Source organism: Anguilla rostrata, chromosome 8, assembly GCF_018555375.3.
Source record: "Anguilla rostrata isolate EN2019 chromosome 8, ASM1855537v3, whole genome shotgun sequence".
Classification (NCBI taxonomy): Eukaryota; Metazoa; Chordata; class Actinopteri; order Anguilliformes; family Anguillidae; genus Anguilla; species Anguilla rostrata.
The window spans coordinates 4,854,137-4,869,622 of record NC_057940.1 but is presented as its reverse complement, the minus strand read 5'-3'; the positions used below and the strand labels follow the sequence as shown (position 1 = coordinate 4,869,622).

General features: G+C 40.1%; 4 protein-coding genes and 1 long non-coding RNA gene across 6 annotated transcripts in view; 3 read left to right on the top strand and 2 right to left on the bottom strand.

The window, feature by feature from the left end:
• The window catches only part of LOC135260617 (carcinoembryonic antigen-related cell adhesion molecule 3-like), a 139,243-nt gene that overhangs the window by 39,766 nt on the left and 83,991 nt on the right, over positions 1-15,486 (bottom strand). The window lies entirely within an intron of this gene.
• Positions 1-15,486, top strand: part of LOC135260616 (uncharacterized) — a 127,828-nt gene that overhangs the window by 61,417 nt on the left and 50,925 nt on the right. The gene's annotated exons all lie outside the window — the stretch shown is intronic.
• Positions 1-15,486, bottom strand: part of LOC135260620 (uncharacterized) — a 132,270-nt gene that overhangs the window by 110,253 nt on the left and 6,531 nt on the right. The window lies entirely within an intron of this gene.
• LOC135260626 (uncharacterized) lies at positions 3,470-4,605 on the top strand. Its single transcript, XR_010331686.1, has 2 exons — positions 3,470-3,535; positions 3,578-4,605. It is a non-coding gene; the product is annotated as an uncharacterized LOC135260626 (long non-coding RNA).
• Positions 4,850-15,370, top strand: LOC135260621 (natural killer cell receptor 2B4-like). Of its 2 annotated transcripts, XM_064346006.1 has the most exons (6): positions 4,858-5,074; positions 10,180-10,494; positions 10,803-11,057; positions 12,322-12,432; positions 13,160-13,206; positions 13,943-15,370. In XM_064346006.1, exons 1-6 carry the CDS (start codon positions 5,029-5,031, stop codon positions 14,120-14,122), a joined length of 954 nt encoding a protein of 317 aa, XP_064202076.1. In that variant the 5' UTR covers positions 4,858-5,028; the 3' UTR covers positions 14,123-15,370. The 2 variants fall into 2 exon arrangements, with proteins under 2 accessions (XP_064202077.1, XP_064202076.1); XM_064346007.1 differs by lacking the exon at positions 13,160-13,206 and having other exon boundaries at positions 4,850-5,074; positions 13,943-14,077.

Below are 15,486 nucleotides of genomic sequence, written 5' to 3'. Positions count from 1 at the left end.
AATGACAATCAGCGCAATCCAAAAATCCTCTTCTTAACAATTGACCGTCTGATTAACCCTGTCCCCTTAGACTCCGGCGATCTTTTTTCCACACACAGATGTGAAGAGTTTGCAGCATACTTCAGGGATAAGATAACCACCATCAGGTCTGGTATTGCTCAGCTAAGGAGTGATACCTTAGAATCCCCTGCCTCACTATGTGAGGTAACCCTAGAGTCTTTTGCCCTGGTTGACGCTGAAATGCTTATGAAGGTAGTATCACAGCTTGAGGCCTCCACTTGCCCTCTTGATCCTATCCCCACCACCTTTTTTAAAACAATTTTTAACTGTTTATCAGATGATATCCAAGCTATCATTAACTATTCTCTACAGACAGGTGTTTTTCCAACCACACTTAAGACTGCTATGGTGAAACCCCTCCTGAAGAAAAACAACCTTGACTCATCAGTCCTCAGCAATTTTAGACCAATTTCTAATCTTCCTTTTTTAAGCAAAATTTTAGAGAAATTAGTTTTTAAGCAGTTAAATTATTTTCTTACCTCAAACTGCATTTTTGAAAAATTTCAGTCAGGCTTTCGGGCCCATCACAGCACAGAAACGGCCTTGGTAAAGGTTGTGAACGACCTTAGAATCAACACCAAAAAACTCTCAGTCCTTGTTCTCCTTGAGTGCAGCTTTTGATACGGTCGACCGCAATATTCTCATAGACAGACTTCATAAATGTGTTGGCCTCTCTGGCACTGTTCTTAACTGGTTTACATCTTATCTCGCAGGTAGAGAATTTTTTGTTGCTCTCGACGAACACTCCTCTAAGAATCATGACATCAACTGTGGCATACCACAAGGCTCGATCCTAGGTCCAGTCCTTTTCAGTCTGTATATGCTGCCCCTTGGCAGTATCATCAGGAGACATGGCATCAATTTTCACAGTTACGCTGATGACACTCGACTCTATATTGCTGTGTCAACTGATGACACAAGCCCTGTTGATGCCCTCCGTAAGTGTATTTTAGACATGAATGATTGGATGGCTCAGAACTTCCTTCAGCTCAACCAGGACAAAACAGAGGTACTCGTCATTGGAGCAGAGGCACAGAGAGAGAAACTGACCTCTAAATTGAAGTCACTAACACTCAGTCCCAGGCACCAGGCAAAAAACATAGGTGTCATCATAGATTCTAATTTAATGTTCGATGCCCACATCAGGAATGTGACCAAATCTGCATTTTATCACTTAAAAAATATTGCCAGAGTGCGTCCGTTTCTCTCCCAGGCCAATATTGAGAGACTAGTGCACGCTTTTATCACTAGTAGGCTGGATTATTGTAATGCTCTCCTTTCTGGTCTACCAAAAAAAGCCATAGATCAACTCCAACTTATACCAAATTCAGCTGCTCGTGTGTTGACCAGGACCAGAAGGAGAGCACACATTACACCTGTTTTAAAATCGCTGCACTGGCTACCTGTTAGTTTTAGAATTGATTTTAAGATTCTTTTATTGGTCTACAAATCACTAAATGGCCTCGCTCCCGACTACATGTCTGACATGGTTTTAAGATACCTACCCACTAGAACCCTCAGGCCCTCTGGTGGTTGTCCCTTGGTTGTTCCAAGGATCTGGTCCCACCCATGGCGAGGCTGCTTTTAGCCACTATGCCCCCAGCCTGTGGAATGGCTTGCCGGAGGGTGGCAGAGAGTGTGGACATCTTTAAAAGAAAACTTTTCGACTTGCACTTTTACTGTTATTTCTTATTTTTTTTTTTTTTTTCATTAGTTTCATTATACTTTCATTTTCATGTTTTTTATTTAAACTCATGTCCTTTTTAACTTATACTTTTTTCCACTTTTTATGTTCAGTACTTGGAGTTGCATTTTATGTATGACTTGTGCTATATAAATAAAGTTTGATCGATTGATTGATTGTGATCTTACACCTTAAAGGTTAGGGACAGCCCTGACTGGAAGAAGTGAGGGGTGCTAATATGAAGAAAAGCAGGTTTTTTAATTATACCATTACTGCAATATATTTAAATAATCATGCAGGAGAAGCGTCAAGTGGTTGTTTCAAATGAGAGTAAATACTGAGGTCTACTGTACATGGCAGTGTGGTGACCAAATGTTGCAGTTGCTAGTTGTGTTCAAATTGGGGTAACCTATTAGTTGCTGTTCTTTCAGCTCCTCATTCTGTTTCTACTAAACTTCTCATTACATTTAGTACCTTTTTACATTTATCAGTTATATTCTGTACATGAACTGCCCCTGTTAATCTCTCATCAAACCACAAACCTAAATATCTGGAATGTCTGGAATCTTGTCCATATAATCTTAAATTTAATTGATTCCCTATCTTCTTCCTTGTGAAAAAGGCTTTTAGTTTCTGAAAATCTGAAACCCCATTTCAATTACCAATCTTCAATCTTTACAATAGTTTTTTGTAGCTTCTTTACTATGAGGCACATACACTGCCTGGCCAAAAAAAAAAGAAAAGTCACACTCTAATATTTCGTTGGACTGCCTTTAGCTTTGATTACGGCACACATTTGTCGTGGCATTGTTTCGACAACCTTATGCAACATCACAACATCCGTCCAGAATTGCATGAATTTTTGGCCGAGATCTTGTATTGACGACGGGAGAGTCGAACCACTCCGTAAAGTCTTCTCCAGCACATCCCAAAGACTTTCAATGGGGTTAAGGTCAGGATTCTGTGGTGGCCAATTCACGTGTGGAAATGATTCCTCATGCTCCCAGAACCACTCTTTCACAATTTGAGCCAGATGAATCTTGGTATTGTCGTCCTGGAATATGCACGTGCCGTCAGGGAAGAAAAAATCAATTTATGGGATAACCTGGTCATTCACTACATTCAGGTACTCAGCTGACTTCATTTTATTGCCGCATAACGTTGCTGAGCCTAGACCTGACCCCAGGTCCACCGATCAATGAGAACAATCAAGGGGAGTCATGGGGAGTCACTGTGGGAGTCACTGTGGGAGTCATTGTTGCCGCCGCCGTCATCAGAGTACTGTCTTTGTCATTGATAAAGAGGATGAAATTTGGAGGTAAGGTGCATCAGGTTTTAATATTTCACAAATAAAAGTGAGTTATGAGTCACTGTCATTCAATTAGTGATTAATGATTCAGTGAGTATTTCCAGATTACATTTGCTATTCCTGTGGCCACACCACCCTGTACCCTTCTCATGGCTAACTGCTGAAGCTAAGCAGCCACACCACCCTGTACCCTTCTCATGGCTAACCGCTAGTTTGCCATAACATGCCGTACAGTTATAGCAATTTAAATATAAAATTATGGTGTTGTGTAAATGTAAATTAAATTAAATGAATGAATTAATTAATAAAGTAAACAGCTGTACAGAGTGTAATTTGTTGTAAAATGGCACATCAGTGTACACTGGTGTTCACTGTGGGATAAAAATGCTCTCTGCTCCTACACTCTTAAGTCTGGGCAGTCACAAACCTTGCTCTATCAGTACTTAACTTGGATCCAAAAGCTGCTTTCAGGGCAGCATCTCGTTCTCTCATTAATTTCCAGGTATTACCACTTATCCATGGAGGAGTATTTTTTTGTCTGTGGCTAGATTTAACTCTTTTTAGAAAATCTTTCATTATTGTTTGGATTGTAAACAGAAAGGCATAGCTGTCAGATTCCACATCAAAATAAAACAGAATATCGTTCCGTTTAATCCCTTTAATTGCATTTTCAAAGTTGCTCTGTTCTCCCTTAGGTATTCTAAGCTGACCAGGATTTCTTACATCACAGGGACTTCTTGGCTAATTTTCTAACTACAAATATTAAATTATTGACAGATAGCCCAGTAATCATATTGAATGATTTGACTATTCTCTCTGGCTTATCGCTAAATACCAGGTCAATCTGAGTCTTTGAAGACTGTATTATCTTGTTGGGGCCTTAATTAACTGTGTAAGAGTTATGCGCTTAAGAGTTTTCCTGTTACATTTGTCTTCCCAATTTATGTTAAATCCCCCATTAAAATGGCTTCTTTCTCAAAATTGCATTCTTTTAACATGCTGTTCAATCGGTCAAAATTGAATTTCCCATTTGAAGTACCCATTGAAACATTACGGGAATTTCCCCATTTCCCATAAAATTTGTTCACACTGAACTAATCACGCACCAGTCCGACGCAGAGGAAGATACAACTTGTTTTTTTCATTCGCCCCCACAGGTCCAAGGTGTCACAGACGCCCCATCCCCGCCCCTAGCCGAAAGCCTGAGTGTGATTCGAACCTGGCTCCAAGACGGCACTTCATAAGTCTTTAACAGGAAGTCACTGCTAACCACTGCTACCCTGCATCAAAAAGGGCTGTGTGTCAAATGCACTGGAAGGCCTGTGGTTGTGTCTGTACCCACACACTAGGGGAACTTCCTGTTATAAGCTTAGACACTGAACAGAAACTTTGCAATGAGTCATGTATTTTCTTTTTTTTGTTTCACTTCCGCTATATTATATTTATGTGGAGTATGGAGGGGGCAGCTACATGTTGTTTTTTTAATGTAAGATTCATTATTATATAGGGACTGGTGTTTAGTTGTTAAATTGCTTTTTTTTTGTACGATGTAGGGCTATGAGTTTTGTGGGGGAATGTTTTTCTGTGCTGTATGTGGTAGACCTCCCAACCCCCCTGTGGAGGGGTAGTGGGGTTAGAGCTTCATCTGCTGGTGCAGAGGGAGCTGTTCAGTTTAGCCAGCCCGTAGCTGCAGCTATAGGCATTTAAACAGACATTGCTAACACTTTCTCTGCTTTGCCTGCTGTGTTTCACCAGAATTCCCCGCCCTGTCTGTGTCTGTGTTTGTCACGCCCATTTCAACAAACAGCATTCACAAACAACGTCACACGTCCACACAATGAAGCAAAAACTTTCAATGAAGCGTTTTTAGTTTTTTCATCAGATCATAGTTTGTGATAGTTATACGGAAGTTGTAAGCAGAAGTAGCAGCTTTAGTTCCTCATTCAGAAGCCCTTCAAGGGTTTCACACTGCAGAATGGAACCTCTGTTCATCACCATTCTGGCTTTCTCTGTGATCTCAGGTACGGCACCTTTACACACTTTTAGAGTACTCATCTTCTTCATGCTTCTGTATATTTGTATCTCATAAAAAACACGTTTTCAACGTACAAAAATGCCAAGTTACTCAAAAGTATTGATATCAAAATGACGCCAAGTTACGGTACTACAAACAATAAAGGCTATCTTGCCTCACCGAAATGACATAAGATGTATTTCAAAGCAATGCTACCCAATATTTCCTCAATTCTTTCAAGTCACTTGGCCCTGTGTGTATAAGCATGCACTACGTGGACAGGCCAAACATATGTGTGGATGGCTCTCTCACAGTCAAGATTGATTGAATAGGCGTGTATATGTCCAATTTGTATTGGTATGTATGTATTTCGCTGCCCAGCCTTTCTGTTGCGTGAATGATAGTATGTTTCTTGGTATAGGTGTGTGTTCGTAAATGTGAATGTAACATGCTGCGAGGGAAATGTCCCCATGGGGATAAAGAAGTTCTCTATGTATGTATGTATGTATGTACAATATGTATTTTACATGCAGTATTTATTGTACGTAGCAAATATACAATAACTTGCACATGTACTGAAATTCAGTTCAGAAGCAAGTATAAACATGTTTTCTGGAGAAATATGCTTCCTGTAGTTACTCAGCAGCAGTTTTGTACATTAATTTCAATGTGTTCTATGAGGCAATTCGATATATTTGACTCTTTGATCTGACACAAAGTTTGCATGACATTGTAAAATCAATACTTTTGAGTAACTTGGCATTTTTGTACGTTGAAAACGTGTTTTTTATGAGATATCATTTTTTTTTTTTGCAAAGCGTTGTATTATGAGAGTTAGAAATGCGAAGTGACCCTGTAAGAAACGGTTGTGAATTATGGCTATCCTTGTGTGAATTTGTACAGTCTGATGAGCGTATACGGTTTAGCAGTGTCGGTTTGCTATATGTAAAAACAGTGGATGTGAGAAAGCGTGCGGTGACGTAAGCGTAAACCCAACAGAAGCGCAGGTGATATATGGCTAGTGTATTTACTCACGGATTTGACGGCCATCCAACGAGCCTTGATTGATAAAAGAATGAGCAAGCGCGTAGAATTAGAACTCCTTAGGTCGCAACTTGTATACCCTTCTGTCCTGCTCCGTTGTCTGTTATTTCGTGGAGATGCACTTTTAGTGTTTGTAAGGTTTATAAGGCATTTTGATAGGCTATCAGCAGGTAGGAATCCTCTTCGCTGTTTTGCTAAGCTAGAACCGGAAAAATTGATAGTGGAGAATAGGAGCAGACGCATGTGTCCCAGCAGGCTTTGCATATGAGAAAATAACAACAGTGTGAGAGAAATTAGGACGAAATGATGAAATTGCATAGTTGAAACAATATGTTTTTAGCAGAATGGGCATGTAGGTGAAGGTTGACATGATCACAGAATATAGTGCGGAGTAAATAAAGTGACCATGAGCGAGCTTAGTTTCCTTATGGAACGCTATATATAATAGTCGGTGTAAAGTATTAATTGTCAAAGGGGGGTTAAGTACCGAGTGAAATATGTTGCACTGCTGTGCTTTTCTCATGTTCAGTACTAGTAGTTATACTTATTGGTGAGTCGTGATTTTAAATGTAATGTTTTAATGGGGAGTTTCAGAACGCACATACGTAGTAATTGTTTGTATGTGGCTAGATAGAGAACAGGGCGAGGTAACATGAATGTAGAAACGTGGCGCTTGCTGATAAGAAGGTTTTGTACGGTAGCCAAGTGAAGAAATATAGTTAGTAGAAATGGCACAGCGGTGAACTGGTGTAACTTTTTAATAAAAGGAATACATTTGCCGTCATGAAATGCATATAGGTGGCCGTGAGTGAGTTTTGGTAAAGAAAATATAAAAGCGTAAGAAAACATTAGTGTAAAAGAGGAAATTATCTGGCTGAGGGCGAGGCGGGATTCTTCAACCGGAGGTTTGCCAGTCAGTGACTTTGTTAGTGCAGCACCATGACATAGCTATGCAATGGGTGAAATATCATTAGCAAACCTGTCCATGGTTTTAAAGAACACAGGCCAGTAAGCACAGAAGAGCTCCCGTTGAATCCATATGGCTTTGCAATATTGTAGCCGGTTAACAACTGAACGTGCAGACGGTACGTCATAATTCAGTGTATAAGTTTGGTGAACGGCGGGTAGATATGGTGCAAAAGCAATAATTGAGAAGTAATAATAGACAATTATTAGTGAGGGTAAAAGCAGGTTAAAGAAACACGTTCTTAGCTGGACTTGAACCTACGACCCTGCATTCCCAAGACTGTAACCTTACCCACTAGGCCACAGGCAGACTAACTGTTTGTACTTAGAATGTTTCAGAGTAAAAAGGTATGGGTATTTTGCGTGTGTTTGCGAGTTTTTCATTGGGTCGTGTAGGTGAAGATTTGGCGGGTGTCGGTAAAATGTCCAATGGGGAGACATGTTATTAGTGGGATCGGCGGCAGGAAAAATAAGAATGAGAAGAAGAAGAAGAAGAAGAAGAAGAAGAAAGAGAAGAAGAATGAGAAAACACAAAATTCCCTTAGTTTGGGGCTTTATTGTGTGGACATGTGAAGTTGTTTATGAAATCTGTCTGTTGAAATGGGGTCAGAATGTACAGAATTTAATGTTTTTAAGGGCTGAGTGTCTGTGGCTGTTGTGGTTATTTCTGTGGGGAACCCTGAAAAGTGCCAAACTCTCGGTGCTGTATAGGTATGGGGCATGCCCCCGCCAAGGCGTAACTTGGCGGGATGGCATACCTGCCATCCCAATAAATGTATTTACTGGTCCATCAGGGATATTGTATTCAATTAAATACATTCATGACAGGCGCATGGCGCATCATACCGAAATTAGCCAGAAGGCCATGGCTCCTGCCTCGTTGTTTTGGGTGAGGTGGCCTTTATTGATAAGACTTTTTTAGGGGTGAGACTGGCAGTACAAACCACACTGTTTTAGGGGTGATGCTTTACTACAGTAATTTCTTTGATAAAATGTATTATTGGTTTTAAATACTTGACTTAGGGACCACAATTTCATGAATTTTCTGTGAACTCCCTGGCGTTTGGAACGATGACATTTTTTCTTGACTCGACTTTTCGCTCCACAATTTTTTATTTGTAACCAAACAATTCACGTGTGGGTAAAGCACACATTCTTAACTTTTACTGACGAGTATTTCTTATACATTTTGCTTCCAATATGTAGAAATCACAGCTTTTTTTATAAATAGACCCCCAATTTCAGGGCATCATAACATTCGGGAGAAATGGTGTGATAGGTGTTCCTGATTAGTCCGGTGAGTTCAGTTGCTTCCCTAGTGCAGATATAAGTGAGCTTTCAGTATCTAATTTTGAATCTAACCTTTCGATTGTCTTTGGAGTTTGTTATTGGCATTTGTCAGCATAAGGACCAGAGTTATGACAATGTCAAGGAAGCCATTATTTATATAATATAATATGTAAAATGCAATGTAATATAATGGTGCAAGCCGTGCATTAAGAACTACTTGTGGATGTGATGCAAGAAATGCAATCTGGCCCTTTGCATAACCCAGTGGCCCTATTTGTACTGCTTTAAAGTGTAGCCTGAGTATGCAGTTTTTAGCATTTTTTAATGCATATCCTTCTTTCTATTGAGTGCGGAACTTCATATAGTGATTACTGTCATAGGTTATGCCCGTGGTAACCTACCCTGTTCCCGGAGATCTACCATCTTGTAGGCTTTCATTTCAACCATAATTTTGCACACCTGATTCTACTAATTAGCAGCTCAACGAGATCTCTAGCTATTGAATGAGGTGTTCTTTGTTAGGATTGGGGTGGAAACCGATATAATGGTCGATCTTAAGGAACAATGGATTCCTTAGCTTATCAATGACTTAAGTGAATCACTGGTGCTGAGAACACCCCAAAAACCAACAGACACTGCGGCCTTCCAGGACTGGAGTCAGACACCTGTGCCATACAGCATAATTTGTTTTTCTTCAAAAAATACGATTTGTGTTTTTAATCCATTTCAAGCATGCGAACCAAAAGAATAATTTATCTGAGGTACAGAAAAAACTTTCAGCTGGAAAGGGTAGTGTGGAGGGTTGAGAAGCTCAGGCGTGTTTCAGAGACGTGTGCTTCCTGTTGTGGTGGGGTCTCGTGAGTCATACATCTTGTGTCAGTTCAGTGCTCCAAAAACAACTCTAAAAGGAAAGAAGAAAATGCCATTTTGTGTGTGTGTGTGTGTGTGTGTGTGTTTGTACAAGTGTGGGTGTGTGTGCACGTGGGTGTGAGTGTGTACCTGTGTTTGTGCACATGAGTGTGTGTGCGCATGTGTGTGTTTGTGCACATGTGTATGTGCAAGAGTGTATGTGCGTGTGTATGTGGGTGTGCGTATGAGTGTGTGTACGTGTGTGCGTGTGGGTAATTCATTATGTGGAATTTTACATCTGCCAGCTCACCATTAGACATACTGAACTCTTTTTCTGTACCCCCTGATATTTCCTGATAATTACAGGATTTGTCTCTTGCTAATTTCTACCAATGCCCCATTGCTCTACTGACAAACGTCTCACAACCTGAAAATTTGTAGAATAGGTTTAAATGTCACATATTTCAGCACAAAAAGACAGAAATCATAAATTATACATTAGGCTGATGGTTATATTTTTTTTTACTGTGAAGTACAAATTGCAAATATCAGTTTCATACTGTATTACACATTCTGCCATTAAATGTAATTCAGATATACGGTGGTGATTTGTTACTGTATTAGTTTGGATGCTGTAAAATGTGTTATTGTGCAATAATAGTGTGGTGTGGGGATGGCTGGTTTAAGCAGCCACACCTGCCCTGGGTCAAACCAATTATCCAACTGGCCAGGTCTAATTAGCTTGACCCAGGGCAGGTGTGGCTGCTTAAACCAGCCATCCCCACACCACAAATAGCTTGCAAGTGATTTGGATTTAAAGTAAGAAAGTCTTTCATAGATGTATGATAATAGCTTGTAAAAGTATTGTATTTCATTGTACTGTATAATGTGTGGTGTATATGGTATCTGCTGAACAGAATTTGATTTGAAGTTTTAAAATGAACATTTCTCTGTATTTTCCAGTTTCCAGAGCTGAGGAGTCTTTGTGTCTGTTTGTGCGTGAGGGAGGTTCTGTTCGTCTGGATGTGCAGGGATATGAAGGACTCCAGTTTAGCACCCTGTCCTGGTATTTTAATATCTCCACAACCATACTAGAATACATTATCGGGTTTAAACTGACATTTTATAATAATTATAACATCAGCACCGAATTTGATCAAAAGAACTTCACTCTGCTGCTGAAGAACGTGCAGGAGAGAGACAGTGGGATCTACACAGCAAAGATAACTGAAGAAGGACAGCTGAAAGATCTTGCTTCCTACAGCATCACAGTTCAAGGTAGAAATAACACACTGTTTTACAGTCTCTGTGTACAATACAATCATGAGGGTGCTAAAAAGATATGGGTGGAGAATACATCGATACTAATGCATTTAAATAATGCTGTCATTCTGTAGATAAATGTGATTTCTGAGATTATCATGAAATCATGTCATTTGATGATATTTATCAGATTATTATAAGATTATATGGTTAAATTTGAATATATGGGATATTATTGCCAATTTAATGTATGAGATTATTATGAGACTATATGGTGTAATGTGTCACATCTTTGGCCCAGCGGATTGGTTGTTGTTTTGTAGAGGCCCCGCCCACACCAGAGGTGGGAGTGGCATTACTCTCCTCAGATGGAGGGTTCTGTATGGTGTCAGTGAACTGCTCTGCTAAAGACACCTGGGCCAGCTACACCTGTGACCATGACGACTGCACACAGGTAGCAAATACAACCTCACCAACAGGAGTCAACATCATCGTCACGGCAACCAATGGGACCATCCACTGCAGCAGCAGTAACCGGGTCGACGCAAAGACACAATCAGAATCCATAAAGGACTTCTGTAAGTTTGTCTGTCTGTGCATAAAACCTGCAGGTCTGTCTGTGCTCTTCTCTTTCCTTGTGTTCACGTGGAAAACATTCAAAATACTAAACGAACACACATCTTCACACATCTTCACAAGTTCAAAACACAGATTGTCCATATTTTTTCTACAATGTGACTTTTGAAACCGCAGAAGTGCAGTTTTTACCTCCATGTTGTATGAACTGGAGCCAGAGACTGCATAGTAGGGGAAAGGTGGGACCCTTATATGGTCATGAAGTCCGGGCCAGGTCCAGGTCATCCACTGAGCACATGAGACAACCCCCCCAACCTGAGTGACACACTTAGTAGGCAGTGGCACAAACTGTCCCCGATTGGTCGACAAAATATTAAATTATTGTCCAAATGACACAAGAGCTTGGCACATGGGGAGGCATTTGACAAAAAAAAATCACACCTATTGTGACTACATGCTCTCCTAGAAACAATGATTGACTGTATTTTGACCGCAATGCTACTATTGACTTACATTGAAACGGGGGGCTGAAAGTCCTACATTGGAGCCAGATGCACTGGCGCTAGTGAGCAACGTCTCTCAACAAAACCAGGAAGTGTTCTTAAGAAACAAAGCACAGTCTTGGCCATTTGCCCCAGGTGGGGTAAATTTCAACTCATCACCATGGGGTCCTATCCCATCATGCCAGAACGGGACCATAAAACAGTTCTTCATCCTACTTTTCTTTGGCACACATCATCACACCCTCATCCCACAAAAACAGAAAGATCTAGGTGGCTTGGAGCAGCCCAACTAAGATATAGTCTGGGTCCATGGAAGCTCCCACCACTTTGCTTTGCTCCAGAACCATGTGTCTTTGGTCCGGAACCATGTTGCTTTGTTCCAGACAAACCTCTATTGATAGTTTTGTAGGTTCCTCCCTACTCCCCTTTCCTAAAATTTAGGAAATCTAGGACTTTCTCTCAGTATGGCTGTGGAAGGTCTACCGTCACAATCTAATGTAACAGTGTAGAGGGAAGATGGAATTCATTACAAACTAGCGGTTAAATTTCAATCAACTAGTCAGACTGGACATTTACAATGTTTGCTTGGTACCACAAACCGGACTTGTTCAAACAATTTGAAAACGGGAGATTTCTAATCCATCTGGCTACCCGACCCCGCAGTTTGGGAACCCCTGATGGAGTAGGGGAGGATGAGGGGGGTAGGAAGGCATCCGTGTCCTGATCAGAGAAATCCAAAATGACAGTCTGTCTCTCACTACAGGTACACCGATCAAGGACAGTTTTCCTGTGGGAGTCACTGTTGTCACCATCATCATCATCATCATCATCACCATTGTCTATGTCATTTATAAAAAGAGGAGGATATCTGGAGGTAAAGTGCATCAGGTTTTAATATTGCACAAATAGAAGTGAATCACTGTCATTCACTGAGTGATTAATGTTTCAGTGAGTATTTCCAGATTACATTTGCTATTCCTACCGTCAGACCACCCTGTACCCCTCTCATGGCTAACTGCTGAAGCTAAGCAGCCATACCACCCTGTATCCCTCTCGTGGCTAACAGCTAAAGCTAAGCAGCCATGTCACCCTGTACCCCTCTCATGGCTAACTGCTGAAGCTAAGCCTCCACACCACCCTGTACCATTCGCATGGCTAACTGCTAATCTGCCACAACATGCCGTACAGTTACAGCAATTTAAATATGAAATTGTGGTGTTGTGTAAATGTAAATTAAATTAAATGAATGAATGAATTAAGTAAACAGCTGTACAGAGTGTAATTTGTTGTAAAATGGCACATCAGTGTACACTGGTGTTCACTGCTGCTGTAGCTTGTGGGATAAAAATTCTCTCTGCTCCTACACTCTTAAGCCTGAGCAGTCTGTACCAGACCTGGTTAAAATACAAACACGTATTTGTATTTGTATTTGAAAATGTATGTAAATACATATTTGAAGTATTTTAAAATACATTTACACATGAAGTGATGTTGTTAATTCTAAAAATGGCTGCCCCTGACTGAGAACATTTCTTTCATTGAACCCTGATAAATTCTGCTGTTGAACCCAGTGAAGTATTAACTAGATTTGAATTTCACAGGGTCCCAGATACAGGAAAAGTGCAACACTGAATATGCTTCTGTTGAGGTACAATTATTCCTATCAATCTTATAAATCTGTTACAGTTATTTTATAATATATATATGAGTGTATATATATATATATACACTCACCGGCCACTTCATTAGGTGACAGGAGTGGCACCCGGTGTGGTCTTCTGCTGCTGTAGCCCATCTGCTTCAAGGTTTGACGTGGTGTTCGTTCAGAGATGCTCTTCTGCATACCGTGGTTGTAATGAGTGGTTATTTGACTTACTGTTGCCTTTCTATCAGCTCTAACCAGACTGGCCATTCTCCTCTGACCATTTTCGCCCAGAGAACTGCCGCTCACTGGAATATTTTCTCTTTCTCGGACCATTCTCTTTAAACCCCAGAGACGGTTGTGCGTGAACATCCCAGTAGATCAGCAGTTTCTGAAATACTCAAACCAGCCCGTCTGGCACCAACAACCATGCCACGTTCAAAGTCACTAAAATCACCTTTCTTCCTCATTCTGATGCTTGGTTTGAACTTCAGCAGATTGTCTTGACCATGTCTACATGCCTAAATGCATTGAGTTGCTGCCACGTGATTGGCTGATTAGATATTTGCGTTAACGGGTGCAGTTTGCAGTTGAACAGGTGTACGTAATGAAGTGGCGGGTGAGTGTGTGTGTGTGTGTGTGTATATATATATATATATATATATATATATATACACACACACACCAAGCCCTAAATGATGATAATGATAACTGTTCTGTCCCTGTCTCTGTTTATCTGTAGGGTCTGGGTGTGGAGCTCAGTAATACAAGCACGGAAGTAACCGTGTATGAAACAGTCACCACTGCAAAGCCAGAGCACCACCCAAAAGTGAACACGGTCTATGACGTGTTGGGACCAGCAGGAGACCCTCCAACAAAACCTGAGTCCATATATGCCACCGTGAATAAGGGTGCATCTTAACCCTTACAAGAGCAGGCTTTTTGGAATGCTTTGTTTTCAAAGTTTTTCAAAGTTCTAAGTGTTCGAAAACTCCACTGTTCTCACTTAAAGGCAGTTACATCAGCATTAGAATGGTCGGTTAAGAACATTCTAGTCACATACTTGCAATCTCACACCGTAAATTGTGATCACAGACCATGTGGTGGAGGTTGCAGTAGCAGACTGGGGTGCCGTGTCTCTTTCTCCGCGTGGTTTGTAAGCCTGATTTTAGTAAAACTGTTTTACTGTTTTTTTTTGGTAAACAGTAAAATTAAAATCAGTCTGATTTTAATTTTACTGTTAAAAGTTGAAAAAAGTCTGTTTTAATCTGTACAAATTATGTGACTCAGCAAACTTTTTAAAAATTTATTTCCTCTTCATTATTTCATAAAAATTATTTACTACATGCCATATGCCGCTAATGTGAAAGTCAAAAATTCTTGCATTATTCAATTTTTTTCACCCCCAGGGAGAGTGAGTTAATTCACTGTATTAAAACTGAGGATTTTCTGGTTTACAGGTCTTTTTTTCAAACTACACAATCACTTGATCATGTAGGAAAATTTTGAGACTCCCCATGATTGAGATGACGTCACATGTTAAAGTTAGGGTATTCCCATCAATGTTGATCAAACTGTTTCCTCCAAACTCTCGATGCTGCATGATAAAAATATATCACATGTATAACAATACACTAATATAATCAATATGTAATCCAATAAACCTATATCAGTAGTTGCAGCTAAGCTTATGGAAACGCAAGAAACCACAGTGTCCACTGTAGAAAAAAGCAAACGTAGAAGGCTTAAAAAAAACCATACTTACTCAGCAGAAAACTAACACTACATTATTGCCAAGTAAAAATGCTAGAAGGTGAATATTTTTCCAAAACTAACACAACGCTATTGAAGTACTAGAAGACAACATTTTTACAGTGACCCTTATGTAAACTGAATATATATAGAAAAGTACATGAGGCTATAAATCCTGTAACTTGTATGCTTAAAGAAACATTACAGAATGAAGACTAAGATTTGTATAAAGGAAAGATAACGTTATCATCTAAAGAACAGAAAATCATTGTGGTGCCAAGAAGGTCAGGCTGACCCAAGAGCAGGAAAATCTAAATAATTGTGGTGCCAAGAAGACCAGATGGCTGGTATTTTTAGAAATGTGTTAAGGGGAGTTGTGGGGTACATTTGTGTATAAAATGTATGTGAAACTGACAATCGAGGTTCAATTCGACTGAATTGATCCGGCTTTGTACACCTGTGCAAATAAAGTCTAACTTTTCTGAAGAGCTTGCTGCTGTGGTGTCTTTTCCCTCGTGAAGTAGTTTTCTACAA

What these genes read in the sequence shown, in the direction of transcription:
- LOC135260621 (XM_064346006.1), top strand. Translation starts at nt 5,029, where the DNA reads ATGGAACCTCTGTTCATCACCATTCTGGCTTTCTCTGTGATCTCAG. An exon ending in GGCTTTCTCTGTGATCTCAG is followed by an intron (nt 5,075 to 10,179) that starts GTACGGCACCTT and finishes TGTATTTTCCAG; the next exon opens with TTTCCAGAGCTGAGGAGTCT. An exon ending in CTACAGCATCACAGTTCAAG is followed by an intron (nt 10,495 to 10,802) that starts GTAGAAATAACA and finishes GTTGTTTTGTAG; the next exon opens with AGGCCCCGCCCACACCAGAG.